The sequence below is a fragment of the Mixophyes fleayi genome, chromosome 1 (genome assembly GCF_038048845.1).
Source record: "Mixophyes fleayi isolate aMixFle1 chromosome 1, aMixFle1.hap1, whole genome shotgun sequence".
Taxonomy (NCBI): Eukaryota; Metazoa; Chordata; class Amphibia; order Anura; family Limnodynastidae; genus Mixophyes; species Mixophyes fleayi.
The window spans coordinates 416,930,543-416,945,041 of NC_134402.1; the positions used below are offsets into that span (position 1 = coordinate 416,930,543).

General features: G+C 41.1%; 1 protein-coding gene across 2 annotated transcripts in view; it reads right to left on the reverse strand.

Annotated features, from left to right (window-relative positions):
- Nucleotides 1-14,499, reverse strand: part of NDUFAF2 (NADH:ubiquinone oxidoreductase complex assembly factor 2) — a 56,361-nt gene that overhangs the window by 12,887 nt on the left and 28,975 nt on the right. For both annotated transcript variants that reach the window (XM_075183099.1, XM_075183109.1), the window contains exon 3: nt 3,839-3,879. In XM_075183099.1, coding sequence (XP_075039200.1) covers nt 3,839-3,879 — 41 coding nt within the window. The remainder of the gene's footprint in view (nt 1-3,838; nt 3,880-14,499) is intronic.

The window sequence follows — 14,499 nt, forward strand, 5'->3', positions numbered from 1 at the left end:
CTCTGCCAGGCCTCTACTGTAAATGTCTTCAGTTCCTGCTTGTTCTTGGGGCACTTTCCCTTCAGTTTTGTCTTCATCAAGTGAAATGCATGCTCAAATCGGATTCAGGTCAGGTGATTGACTTCGCCATTGCATAACATTCCACTTTTTGGCCTTAAAAACTCTTTGGTTGCTTTTGCAGTATGGTTCGGGTCATTGTCCATCTGCATTGTGAAGCCCGGTCCAATGAGTTCTGAAGCATTTCACTGAATATGAGCAGATAATATTGCCCGAAACACTTCAGAATTCATCCTGCTGCTTTTGTCAGCAGTCACATCATCAATTTCTTGTGAAGTCTTCTCTTGATTGTTGAATTTGACACATATACACCTACCTCCTGGAGAGTGTTCTTGATTTCGCCAACTGTTGTGAAGGGGTTTTCTTCACCAGGGAAAAAATTCATCTGTCATCCACCACAGTTGTTTTCCGTGGTCTTCCGGGTCTTTTGGTGTTGCTGAGCTCTCCGGTGCGTTCTTTCTTTTTAAGAATGTTCCAAACAGTTGATTTGGCCACACCTAATGTTTTTGCTATCTCTCTGATGGGTTTGTTTTGATTTTTCAGCCTAATGATGGCTTGCTTCACTGATAGTGACAGCTCTTTGGATCTCATATTGAGAGTCGACAGCAACAGATTCCAAATGCAAATGTCACACCTAGAATCAACTCCAGACCTTTTACCTGCTTAATTGATGATGAAATAACGAGGGAATAGCCCACACATGTCCATGAAATAGCTTTTGAGTCGAATGTCCCATTACTTTTGGTCCCTTAAAAAGTGGGAGGCACATATAGAAACCGTTGTAATTCCTACAGGGTTCCCCTGATTTGGATGTAAATACCCTCAAATTAAAGCTGAAAGTCTGCACATCTGGTTTGTTTCATTTCAAATCCATTGTGGTTGTGTATAGAGCCCAAAATATGAGAATTGTGTCGATATCCCAATATTTATGGACTTGACTGTACATATAAGTCTCTCCCAGCCAGAACAGACCACTTGGAAAACCAACTCAGAGGCGGCTCTGGGTCAATGCTTTGCCCACTGGGATTTAGAGCATGACAACTTATGCAGACACATAATATCCATCTACAGATTGACTGTGCATCACATGCTGACCAAAAGGATCGTAACAAAGATACCACCACTGGAACAAGCCTTAGAATGAAAGGACTGCAACATTTGCTACTTTACACGCTTATGAAAATTTATATTTTGAAAATATGGAATGAAGGGTCCTGCCTTGCCTGTGATTCCCTGAAGCGTCACATACTTCTCAGCTTCAGCAAGGAGGCATGGAGCTATATAGCCTAAGCCTTGTTATTTCTGTAAACCAGCTTATTACTGGCCTGGGGTTGTAAGCAATCATAAGAGCCTATATAACATAATCACAACCACTGAGTAGGTTCCTGCATAATAATGTCAGTGACAGAGGAAGGATCTGTATAATAGGGTCAAGGGAAGGAGAGCTATTATTTCTATTTACAGTTAATTGACAAGTTTTATCAAATATTACAAACGTTTTGCTGCTTTTTGGACTACATGTTCATTAAAGATTTCCCTAGCTCTTATTGTTTCAGTGAGGGGGTCTCCGTAGCGCTTTATACGCTAGCCAGAAAATTGTACAGGTGACACTTTATGGCTTTTCAACAGACCATTTTCATTGTCTTTAATGATTCTTGAGCACATAAGTATTCTAGCACATGTAAGCTCCCCCGCCAGTCATACACAATGACAAATATCATGACTTTATAGAGGAACTAGAGCCAGCGCATCCATTAGGCAACCTAGGTTGCTGTTTACAGCCCAAAGGGCAGTAAACAGGAGTGCAGATTACTTGAGTCCATTTTTATGTGGCTTTTCTTATGGCAAGGTGCATAGTTGATGAGGTTGGGGAAAAAAAAAAAAAAAAAAAAGACACCAGTCCATAAAATTCAACCTATTTTGGATCTCCTGCGATCCCTCTCTTGTATTTGAAATTGATCCAGATACGGCAGCCGCTGTTTCAATCAGGAAAATCCCTCCAGACCCAATATTGCGGTCCTATTTCTGAAACCCGCATCCTGCTTAGCGGCTCCAAGGGGTCTTGGTCAGACTTATAACAAAGCATGGAAGATACAGTGAAGGAATAGACACAAGTATATAGAAAAGAAGAATTACTTTTTCATATTTTACAATTGCACATTTTCTCAGCTAGGTATTACAATTACTTAAAAACACACATTCTCTTGATTACCAGGAGTACATTTTTTCATCATATCTTTAAAGTAGCACCTGTCAAAACAGTAGTGACTAAGATAAAAGGGCCTAAAGACTATGAAGGGGGAAAAAAAAAAAAAGTATATTACCTTTAAGATTTAACCTCTAATCAAACTATGCCATTTTACACTGTTATTATAAGGCACACTGTAAGAAAGGATTAAAAAAAAAAAGTTTGGCAAATACAGTAGTTTTTAATCAAAATGTATTAAACAGCAAACCCCTGACAAAAATTAGGCGTTTTTTTTAAACTGTGGCGGGCTATAAGGGAATTAGAATAATGTTATTTACCATTTTTCCCTGGTTTGTTACTTCAGGCTGCTATTGATGATTTGGAATTCTGCACAGTGTCATAGACTACTATGGCAACCACAGTCACATGGCACATGATGAAGAGCTCAATGTAATATAAAATCCTCCCCTGCCTTTAGATGACATGCTGAAAGCCTGTTTAACTAGCAGCCATATTTTGTAACCTCCAGAGAGATTTTGAAAAATCAGATAATGATTTGCTGGAGGACAACTAAGAAAAATGAGTACCAGATGCATGCTTTAAAAGGTTACGTAACTTGCTAAACAACATCTGCTGCTTTAAATGAACTTAACTTTGTGGGCTGGAACAATATTCAGATTGCAGCGTCTCACCAATGTCTAGTGAACTGCTGGACTTAATATTGGTTCACACCACAAAGTGGCTGCCTCAACCGCATCTACGAAACTTCTACACTATAATGCAAGTACAGTGGTTCTTTTTCATCTAACCCTGTGGAGAAAGCTTAAATGTATCATTACACAGAGAATAAAGCTACCACACGCCCACTGACATAATCAGGCAATTGGTTGGAGGACTCTCCTCAAACAAGTGACCCCTTACAATCCATTTCTTACATCCACCAAAGAGAAATACCGGATTTGTTAATATCCATTCATGTCCTTTACAAGATGAGATGTCATGGTCACGCTAAGTGTAGCGGGCACCCCTAAGGACTGCCATGACATTTTAATATATTTGGATTTATATTCACCATCACTGCATAACATCCTCAGGATTTCTTATACACAGAATTTACATGGTGAGCAAATGCAGGATATTCCAACTTATGTGAATTATCGGCAGGTCAACCTGGGCTGTGCATTACTTGCTGCTTGCTCATCAGTGTTTCTACTATACAAGTAACACTTGGATGAACCAAAACATGTCTTATTATTCATTATTGGTTACATACATTCCCCACTAGTTTATCCAACAGCTCCTTTCCCGCCTCTGTTTACAGATGATTTCCACAGAAAACAAAACCATTTTAACTATAGGGGAAACCGATATGGCCCCAGCCACCTTTATCTCTATACAGAAACCTCAAGTGATGATGCGGCTGGGTCAGGCAGTGTATATCCCTCTGCCACCACAGTTCAAATGGTTTCCTCTCTAATAAAACTCTAATAGAAGGTGTATCTAAGCAAAATTAAATGTCAGGTAAGTCATTATATTTTTATAGTGGTTAAGTGTATTGGATAAGTTTAAGGATTAGCACATCTGGAAGCTCACCTCAATTGTTGGAGGATCTTTCCTTCGGCCTCTGATCCATGCTATAAGAGAACACAAGAGAATACATGAGATGGGTCTTGGACATCCAGTAAGGCTGATGACAGAAAACAGGGATCTGTAGAACTTGGTACCAGAACAAAAAGGTTAAGTTGTGCGAATCTTCAGGAACAAGCAAATGAATTCTGAAAAGATCCCAGATCTACGGCTTTCTACAAACGATTGGCTAATGATTTTTTTTTTAAACGCCTTTAAAAAATATATAAATATTTCACTAAGAAATCCCTAAAGTACGTAGAAACCTTCTTCACTAAAAGCTGCCATTAACCGACTGTTCCTTGCTTGTGTGCTCTCAGATTCTAAAGTATAAATCATACACCAGGAATATGCTATCTGAGCATTGTGTTTGCTTTGTAAGCAATGCAATACATTTTCAATTTATTAAAAATGAGTACATAAGGTTAGTAGAGTATTATACATATATACACACATATACATGCACGCACACACACACACGCACACACACACACACACACAATGTACACACACACACAATTTCTCTGTTCCAGCACCACTTTGTATAGTGCCCCTTTACCCCTCCAATCGCACAGCAACGGGGTTTCACATCACTGTATGCCCTCCATTTTATTATTATTTTCTTACTGAATCAGATTATTCATCCTGGCGCATGTTGTTGACACAAGACAAAGTTACTTGTGATGTTCTCTTTATTTTCCTTAATGGATATTATGTTTAAAACATTAACCTGAGGCATTAGGTAATGTTTATCCCAAAAACCTGCTCATTACCCCAACTGGTATAAATGGATCTTAACAAATCAAAGCTGAATTATTCACTACAGAAACCTGCAGGAAAATATGTCACAGAACATGGGACCTATATAGAGCGAATGGTTGGACGGAGGAGACTTTAGGGTTAACGTTTACTTAATGTATAGAACTAGCCTCTACCCCAATAGTTTTATCATCAATTTAGATCAACAGACTACATATTGAAAAACTCATCTGTAGCAAAGTACGAAGCTGTACATAAGTGATAGTCTAGAACAGGGGTGTCCAACCTTTTAGCTTCCCTGGGCCACATTGGAAGACGACGAGTTGGTTTGGGCCGCACATAAGATACACTAACAATAACGATAGCTGATCATCCAAAAAACCATAGAAAACATAGTTAACATATACATGAGAAAAAAAGTGATTGATATATATATATATATATATATATATATATTCAATCAATCACTTTTTTTCAAATCCCCCTATACTTACTTTTCAATCGCCCTGTTCAAAAAATCCTCTCTAGTTATTATACTATAATCACTTTTTGTATTGTTTCGATGCAATATCAATAAAGTGCATTTAAGCCATTCATTGTATATCAGGGTGCCCTGACCAGGCCTGCGGTACCTGACATATACACCACTGTGACCCCAAATTGTGACCTGTTTTGCTAATTACATTACTATGTTAGTTAAGGGATAACAACTTATAATGTTATAATGGGCCAAAGAGAATAATATATAATGCCCCATTAGTATTACAAGTAGAAGTATGTAGCAGGGTGATAAGGTCCAGGACCAGGTGACTTTTATTCCCTTGTCAGCGTCCCTTGAAATAAAAAAAATCCCCCTTAATCGGCTTGTTCTCCTGTCCTCTTCTTTTCTCCAATTCTCTGCTGCTGATAGTTCTCGCGCGGGTGACTCCTCCGTGCTGCGCTCCGCAATGGATGTTGAGCGTGATGACATCACGCCCGACATTCACTGCGAGCGCCGCACGGAAGAGGAGACAAGCGAGGGAGCCGGAGCACCAGCTGACGTAACCGCAAGGTAAGTAGTTTCTTTTTTTGCAGGATTTTTTTTTTCCCCCCCATTAACAGCGCTGCCCCCTTGCCACAACCAAAACTCCTGCTGGGCCACATTTACAGGCCTGCTGGGTCGCATGCGGCCTGCAGGTTGGACAAGCCTTGTCTAGAAAGTGAGGTAAAACAAAAATTAAAGGATTTGACCATCTTTGAACGACTGAGAAACCCCACAAATAATATCAACATCTTCTATTACCTCAAGGCATGGAAACATTCCCATATAATTTTGTGAATGGTATAAGACCATTTTTTCATACAGAAGTAAAGAGTCTAATTTTATTTTTAAAGCTCTCTAAAGAGAATAGGCTTAATAAATAATGGATGACAAATTGAAAGTCTCATTTTGTAACAAAGCCAAGTCTGGCTTCCACAACAAAAACAGATCAGTGCAGACAAAATACATGTGATTCTTTTAAAGTTCAGAGCACAAAATATTCAATAACTATAAAATGTACAAATGAAATTATACATCATATTGTCATATCTAGACTGAAATCTAAAATGTGGGGGAGGGAAAGTAAAAATGGAAAAATGCAAAAACTATACACTGATCAGCCACAACATTAAAAACCCTGACAAGTGAAACGAATAACATTGATCATCTCGTTACAATGGCAGAGAAAGATATTAGAAAGCAAGTGAACAGTAAGTTCTTGAAGTTGATGTGTTGGCAGCAGGAGAAATGGGCAAGCGTAAAGATCTAAGCGATTTTGACAAGGGCCAAATTGTGATGGCTAGACGGTAAATTCCCAGTAAGCAGTGGTTAGTACCTACCAAAAAGTGGTTCAAGGAAGGACAAACTGTGAACCGGCGACAGGATCATGGACGCCCAAGACTCATTGATGCGTATGGTGAGTAAAGGCTAGCCGGTCTGATCCAATCCCATAGAAGAGCTACTGTAGCACAAATTGCTGAAAAAGTTAATGCTGGCTACGATAGAAAGTCAGAATCCACAATGCGTCACAGCTTGCTGCGTAGCTGCAGACTGCCCATGATGACCCCTGCCAAAAGCGCCTACAATGGACACGTGAGCACCAGAACTGGACCATGAAGCAATGGAAAAAGGTGGTCTGGTCTGATAAATCATGTTTTCTTTTACATCATGTGGACGGCTTGCTGCATGAGCGTCGTTTACCTGGGGAAGAGATGGCACAGGATGCACTATGGGAAGAAGGCAAGCCGGCAGAGGGATACTCTGGGCAATGTTCTGCTAGGAAACCTTGGATCCTGGCATTCATGTGGATGTTACTTTGACACGTGCCACCTATCTAAACATTGCTGCAGCCCAAGTACACCCTTTCATGGCAATGGTATTCCCTGATGGCAGTGGCCACTTTCAGCAGGATAATGTACCCTGCCACACTGCAAAAAATGTTCAGGAATGATTTGAGGAACATGACAAAGAGTTCAAGGTGTTGACTTGACCTACAAATTCCCCAGATTTTAATCCGAGCATCTGTGGGACGTGCTGGAAAAACAAGTCAGAGCCATGGGGGCTCTACCTTGCAACTACAGGACTTAAAGGATGTACTGCTAATATCTTGGTGCAAGATACCACAGGGCGCATGTAGAGTTTTTGAGGAGTCCAGGCCTCGCCGGGTCAGAGCTGTTTTGGCAACATAAGGGGAATCTATACAATATTAAGCAGGTGGTTTTAATCCACAACAAATGCAAAAAAAAAAAAAAAGAAATTAAAATGAATATGAGATGGTTTCTAAATGTCAGAGGATCCACCACTGAGGTGAGAGGATCTACTGCTCAGACAGTTACAAGATTTAATAAGGGCCTCTGATAGACAAGAGTGCAGGCAAGTAGAAGTAATTTTAGTTTTGTGTAGAGTTAGCCTTTAAGCTGCTCCTCAATGCAGTAATTTGGACAGCCAATTTGACAGGTGGAACCAAGCATCAATATACAAAATATGTCAAGTTTGCTACAGGAAACAGACAAGAATCCCAATAAATGCAATGTATTTGTGTTCTTTAATGAGTAGAAAATACAAATTAATGCATTATAAAAGGACATCATTGACTGACTATCATCTTATTTTTTTGTCACCAGGTCAGTCAGAACTGGCAAAAAAACCACAATATATTTTAGCGATGGGCTAACTGGACAGACGTGAAGACACGGCCATCCAAATGACTTGCCCCAATAGGAAGTAAGTTTGTCTTCTCACATAAAAGAGCAAATCATTTACCAGATAAAACACTTTGTGGACAAATTCCAAGCAGCAAAAATGTCAGACAATAAAATGAACTCTCTGGTTAATGTAAAGGAGCGCTTGATCTGATTTTTCCCAGAGCTTGGCGAGAGGAAAGTTCAAGATATTTTCTAGATCGCATAACCTTTCCGACAAAGAGCAACCGCACCATAAACCGGCATTAGGAAGGCCATGGTTTACGAGTCAACCTGATTAATGGCAGGTTCATATCTATTTCTCAAAAGCCCATTTTGTCAATGGTTTGTATAAACAATTGAACATAAATGGTTAAAGTACCCCAAAGGTCAAGTTTGCATTTATTTGCTTAATGTATTTTTAATGTCATTTAACCCTTTTAATACTAAAACGGAAGGTAATATAAGGACTAAAATTAAATGAAAAAAAAATCTTAAAACTTAAAATCTGCATTGATGTCCCACGTGGTAAATACCACTTTACTAAAATCACTGTCTGATTTCATCCAATCACCATGTACGGTTTCTTCTTTGACCTTTGCATAGAACATAACTTGTAGTAGACTGTTAGTAGTATTTTTTTTTCTTTCCCGCAGAAGCAGAGAATGAAGGATTTCATCGGCACTCATGTCACCGATTTATAATAAACTGATGGTCTGAAATGAATATGTTAAAATAGCAGTACACAAAAAATTAAAATCCTTCTTTGAGGTTTTAGTGCTGAAAAAACAAACAAAAGGAAACACCCAAGTCCGAGATGTTTTTTTCAGCATATTGTTCCTTAATAAAGGCAAGTATGTATGTTACTGTACATTGCTCTGTTGCTGCATGGAAAAGTGTGTTACTACAGATGCACAGTTCAAATATGTAGAAGCTAAAATAAAGGTTTGTTCCATTAGTGTTTCATATTAACAGTATTGGCTTAAACAAAACTCTAGACTTATTAACTAATCTCTTTTCTCTGGATGCTTGAATATGATTTAAATAAGATAAAATTATCTCCATTTAGAGCATGGAAAACTAAGTTATAAAATTCCAAGCAGATTAACACCTCTCTAATTGCTTTTGGGCTCACTCGGCACAGTTTACTACAGATAATATTCTTCTGTCCCGACTGTACAGGTACAAAAACCTAATAAAAATCAGAACCGAAGAGCATATCACATAAGTCACTTTTTGACATTACCTGTAAAGGGGCCGTTACCTGGTCCTCTGACCAGTTGCTAGATGCCCGAGATGCAGCACGCCCCGTTGCTGCGCGAGTCGGGGGTGCCCGAACACGCACTGGTGGATGGGAACACCTTTGCCCTACTAAGGCAATTTGCACAGCACCATTTTTTTTTTTCTGGCAACACTTTTATTTATTTGCTCTGGCCTTATGGCTGGAGCAGAAACATTTTTTACATTCTAGCTGAAAGGATGTGTCCTTCTGGCACTTTTCTTTAACTTACGGATATTTCTTTCTATGTTTTATATTTGTGTCATGTCTTTTGGAGTGGTTTGGCTATAGACCCATATGGGCGTCCCTCTCCCCAAGTTTTATGAGGCTACCTCCTTCTGGGGGAGCTGAGGAGCCAGTTGCCCTACGGAAAACTTCTAACTACCTAGGGGAGAAAGGGGAGCATTGCGGCAGAGATGGGCCTGAAGACCCTTGCCTCCTTAGGGGTTTTTCAGCTCTGGAGGTCGAGAAGACCATTGTCCCTCTCTAGCTCCTGGGAAGGAATGGATACCAGTCTTTGCACTGCACTGGGTGATTTGAAGCATGCACTCTGATCCTAGGAGGGATGATGGACCACTCTGATCATGAACTGACCGTCTGTCATCGGGCCTGGAGGCCAGCAGCAGGAAAGCCTGAGTACTGTGCAGCCTTGGAATATCAACTCAGGAAAACCCGAAAAACACTTAAGAGTGGTGGTAAATAATTAGTAGGAATTTGCTTATAGAGGAGTTAAATTATACTTAGCTTTATTACAAACGTAACATATACACCTTTTAGGTACATTTGTCTCCCAGGTTAACTATGGAGTTCCTTATGGGGCTTGGTGTTTTATTTAGAGCTTGTGGTTTTTAAATAGAGATGGGCAAGCTCGGTTCCCCGAGATTCGAACCCACCCAAACTTCACCTATTTGAGTACCGCCCATTCGGATTCGAAATCGAGGCAAAACGTCATTGTGACGTCGTCGGATCTCAGAGCTCGGTTCTCGCGATATTTGAAATGCATAAATACCCGCCTCCACAGCAATCCATCGCCATTTGACAGAGGGAGAGAGCAGGGTTAGGTCACAGGCTGAATTAGAGCAGGGACAGAGCAATTATTGTATACCTTATTCTTTCAATTATTATTGAAATTCTGCTAGCAATTCTTTTAGCAATTGTTAGAGCAGGAAGAGAGGAGGATAGAGGAGTCATTTTTTTTGAATACTTTGCACTACAAGTGCTTTGGTGTATCCCATATTCCCCAGTGTGAAACAATAATTTTTTTGGCTGCAAAAAGTCATATCTAGCAGCACTATCTATTGAATATTTTGCACTGCAAGTGCTTTGGGCTAATGAAAATGGATTCAAAGCAGTCCACATATGAGCAGGATCAGCAAGCAAGCGCTGGCAGCAGTCCTGATGGTAGTCTTCCCTGTACGTCATCTGGTGAAGCCTATGTAAAAGTACATTGTCTGTTTAAGTCAGGAAAAAAAACACACACCCAAAGAAAAAAATAAGACACCAAACTGCCTTTGTCCATTTATATTTATATTCTACAGTCTATAACGGCTGAATAGTTTTTTATTTTACTACTAGTGGAGGGGGGTCTGATGCAGACAGAAACCAAACTGTCTTTGTCCATTTCTATTTAACGTACAGTCAATGCAGACTGATTTTTTTCTATTTAACTACAAGTGGAGGGTGTAATATACACCCAAAGACGATGGCTACATTGCCAATAGTCAAAGATGGAGAGGAAGACAACCAGGTTTGTCTGTATAATTTGCAGGCAAGTGTTAGAATTAAGGACGGCCTACCAGGGATTAAACCTTTTTTTTCATAATTTATTAGCTTTAGAATTACCTCACTTATCCAAGAAACTGGTGAAGCACTAAATTAGGTTATTTTAGGCCCAAAAAATTTTGGTTTTTTTTCAACAATAGCAAAACAAAACAAAACCAAAACACGCAAGGGCAGTTTTGCCAAAACCAAAACACGAAGGTAATCCAGATCCAAAACCAAAACCAAAACACGGGGGTCAGTGACCATCTCTATTTTTAAACGACAAAATGTACACTTTAAATATCCACATTAATTTTAGGCGCTAGCTTTCCACTACAGCAGCTCTGGACTCCGAGCCTTCACCTGCAGCCCCCAGCTCCTTCCTGCATTATAGTGTTTGTCGTCGCTTGTTACACTTATTGAAACTGTCTGCAGTTATGTTATTACAGACAGATGTCTCTTTCTTTATTAAATGTATTATTATTTTATTATTAATTTTTATTTATAGGGCGCCACAAAGTATCCGTAGCGCCGTACAAGGACAAACAATGGCACAGTACAAGGTGAAACGGCACAGTACAAGTAACAGTAAGCACTATAACTCTGGGGGCTTAGGCACAGCATGAAAGAGAGGGAGGGAGGGGAAAAGTGAGTACAGGCAGGTAACTATGGCCAAGAGGGTGGGCATGGATGACAGGTTGAGAGTCACTGAGGGGAGCGGAGAGAAGCGAGAGGAGACAGAGGGCAGAGGGACTGAGAGGAGGTGAGCTGAGTAGCTGGAGAGCGCAGTTAAAAGTGATGGAAACAGAAGGTAGGAGAGCCCTGCTCAAAGGAGCGTACAATCTAAAGGGAGGGGAAGACAGACAGACACATGGATGAGATGGAGAGACGGGAGGAAGGGGGAGAAGGGAAGAAGGGATGAGAAAGAGAGGTAGCCGACCGGTGGGAGTTTAGGCATGAGACTGGAAGGCTTTAAGGAAAAGGTGGGTTTTTAATGTTCGTTTGAAAGAGGACAGATTAGGGGAAGTTCTGATGGAGCAGGGGAGCTTGTTCCAATCGAGGGGAGCGGCGCGGGAGAAGTCTTGGATACGTGCGTGAGAGGAGGTAATCAGAGGGGAAGAGAGGCGACGATCGTTGGATGATCGCAGCGAGCGGGAGGGAGTGTGAATAGAGAGAAGGTGAGAGATGTAGGGAGCAGTGGAGTTGGCGAGGGCCTTGTAAGTCAGAGTGAGGAGCTTGAAAAGGATTCTGTAGGGGAAGGGGAGCCAGTGAAGGGCTTGGTAGAGTGGGGATACAGAGGTGGAACGGCGAGAGAGGAAAATAAGCCTAGCAGCGGCGTTAAGTACAGATCTAAGGGGAGCGAGATGAGAGAGGGGGAGGCCGATAAGGAGAAGGTTGCAGTAGTCCAAGCGGGAGATAATCAGAGAGTGGACGAGAGATTTGGTGGCATCCTGGGAGAGGAAGGGCCGAATGCGGGCAATGTTGCGAAGCTGGAAACGGCAGGATTTGGCGAGAGAGTGAATGTGAGGGGCAAAGGAGAGAGAGGAGTCGAGGATGACACCTAGGCAGCGTAGTTGGGGAACAGGGGAGATAGATGAGTTGTCAACAGTGATGGAGAGGTCAGAGGGGAAGGAGGTACGAGAGGGAGGAAAGACAATGAGTTCAGTTTTAGCAAGATTGAGTTTAAGAAATCTAGAGGACATCCAGGAGGAGATGGCAGAGAGGCATGCGGATACCCTGGAAAGAAGGGAGGGAGAGAGATCAGGAGAGGAAAGGTAGAGTTGAGTGTCATCAGCATAAAGGTGGTACTTGAGGCCGAAGGAGCTGATGAGTGCACCCAGAGAAGAGGTGTATAGTGAGAATAGTAAGGGTCCAAGGACAGAGCCCTGAGGGACCCCGACTGGAAGGGAGGAAGAAGGGGAGAGAGAATTAACAGTAATTATATTAACTTATTACTGAGATTAAGGGCAATGTGCGGCCTTTTTGAAAGATAAAGAGGGCTGCATCATGGGGCCCCCCGGCGGCTGCACACTATGTGCAGGTCCGTTCGGCAGAGTCAGGCAGGGAGAGTGTTCTGCCCGGCTGCTCCGATTGTGTTTTAAACACAGAGTGGCCCGGCAGCACACTCTCCCTGCCTGACTCTGCCAAATGGACCTGCACAGTGTGCAGCCGTATGCAGCCTTAGCTGTCAAAAAGGGGGCGGGGACTAAATCCCCCCCCCCCCTTCCCCTAAATTGCCCCCGGTAAAATTATTTTCTAGATCCACCCCTGCTATATCATCTCTTTGGGCTTTTTCTCATTATTTACTGGATATCATCCAGGAATACCTGCCTAATCTAAGATCACAGACAATAGTTATGATTGCGTTTTTGGTTATTTTTTTATGCATAAAATTATAAATTCTTATCACATTTTATGCTAGCATCTTTAAAGCACGGCTAACTGGACAATCAATTCACACAATTAAACCACAGAGGAGAAGACAACAAAACTTAAAGTGTTACATTTTCAGTTTTAAAGCATGATATTGAAATACAACATTCTACCTTCTCATGACTTTCCATCAATATAGAGTGACATATACTATGGTGTTATCCCTTCAGGACAAACACTCTGCTGCAAAGGGCAGTATGTAAGTTAATCCATTTTCATTTTACTTGCTGTAGTCATTACCTCTATCATACCCATATGTGAACCCAACAATCTGAGCAGAGGCAAACATTTACTCTAACTGAGGTTTAGGCACTCGCCCTTCCCATTGCAAAACAGGAGCTCTCCACTACGGCCACAGAGAGGAATTTTAGGCCCCCGTTAAAGCAACTTCTAGTGGCCCACTTCATGGATACTTGGGACAGAGTTTGTGTGCCAAAGGGAACATGGCCACATTAATTACACACAAAACACACTATACAATAGGCAAGTCCAACCCCCCTCTGCAGAGATTCTGTACATGTCAGGTATTTTTAGCAAGAGAATGGAAAGTAGAACATGCTGGAAAGATTTAGCTATACGTTGCATAATATGAAATCAAATCTTTATGAGTGAGACAATAATTATTTAAGTTCAAACATAAAAATACTATCTGCTAAACTAGTAGAAAAGGTGACCGTTTTAAATAAATAAATACAGCCAAGCATAAAATATTCAGGAGGTATGTACTCTTTGAACGCACACTTAGGGGATTTAGACTGCAGTCAACACCTCTGTGCCCATGTTTTTGAAGTTCAATTATACTCTGTGCTGTCAATGATAGCAGTGTGGTGTATCCACAACACTGGCTGTATTAAACAGCGCTGGTCACGTCCGAGAAGGGCTTACAGAGATAACTGGACATTTCATACCTATCGAGACCCCAGCATTCTTTCATCTGTGCTTATTTGCATTTTGATTAGTATGCATGAGATTTCCATTGAACTTTTATACTCCTACTGGCACATAATACACTTTAATGAGCATAAAAGTGAGCATGCAAATTAAAACTGCCATTAATCACTAAATGCTACAGGAAATTGGGAGGATGGAACAAGCAGGCAGTAAAATGCTGCAAGAGGCATGCACTCTGTAAATCTCCATAGGCCCCAGTAATGATGGATAGGCTTTCAGGAACGCTGCTGACACTAGGAGGTAA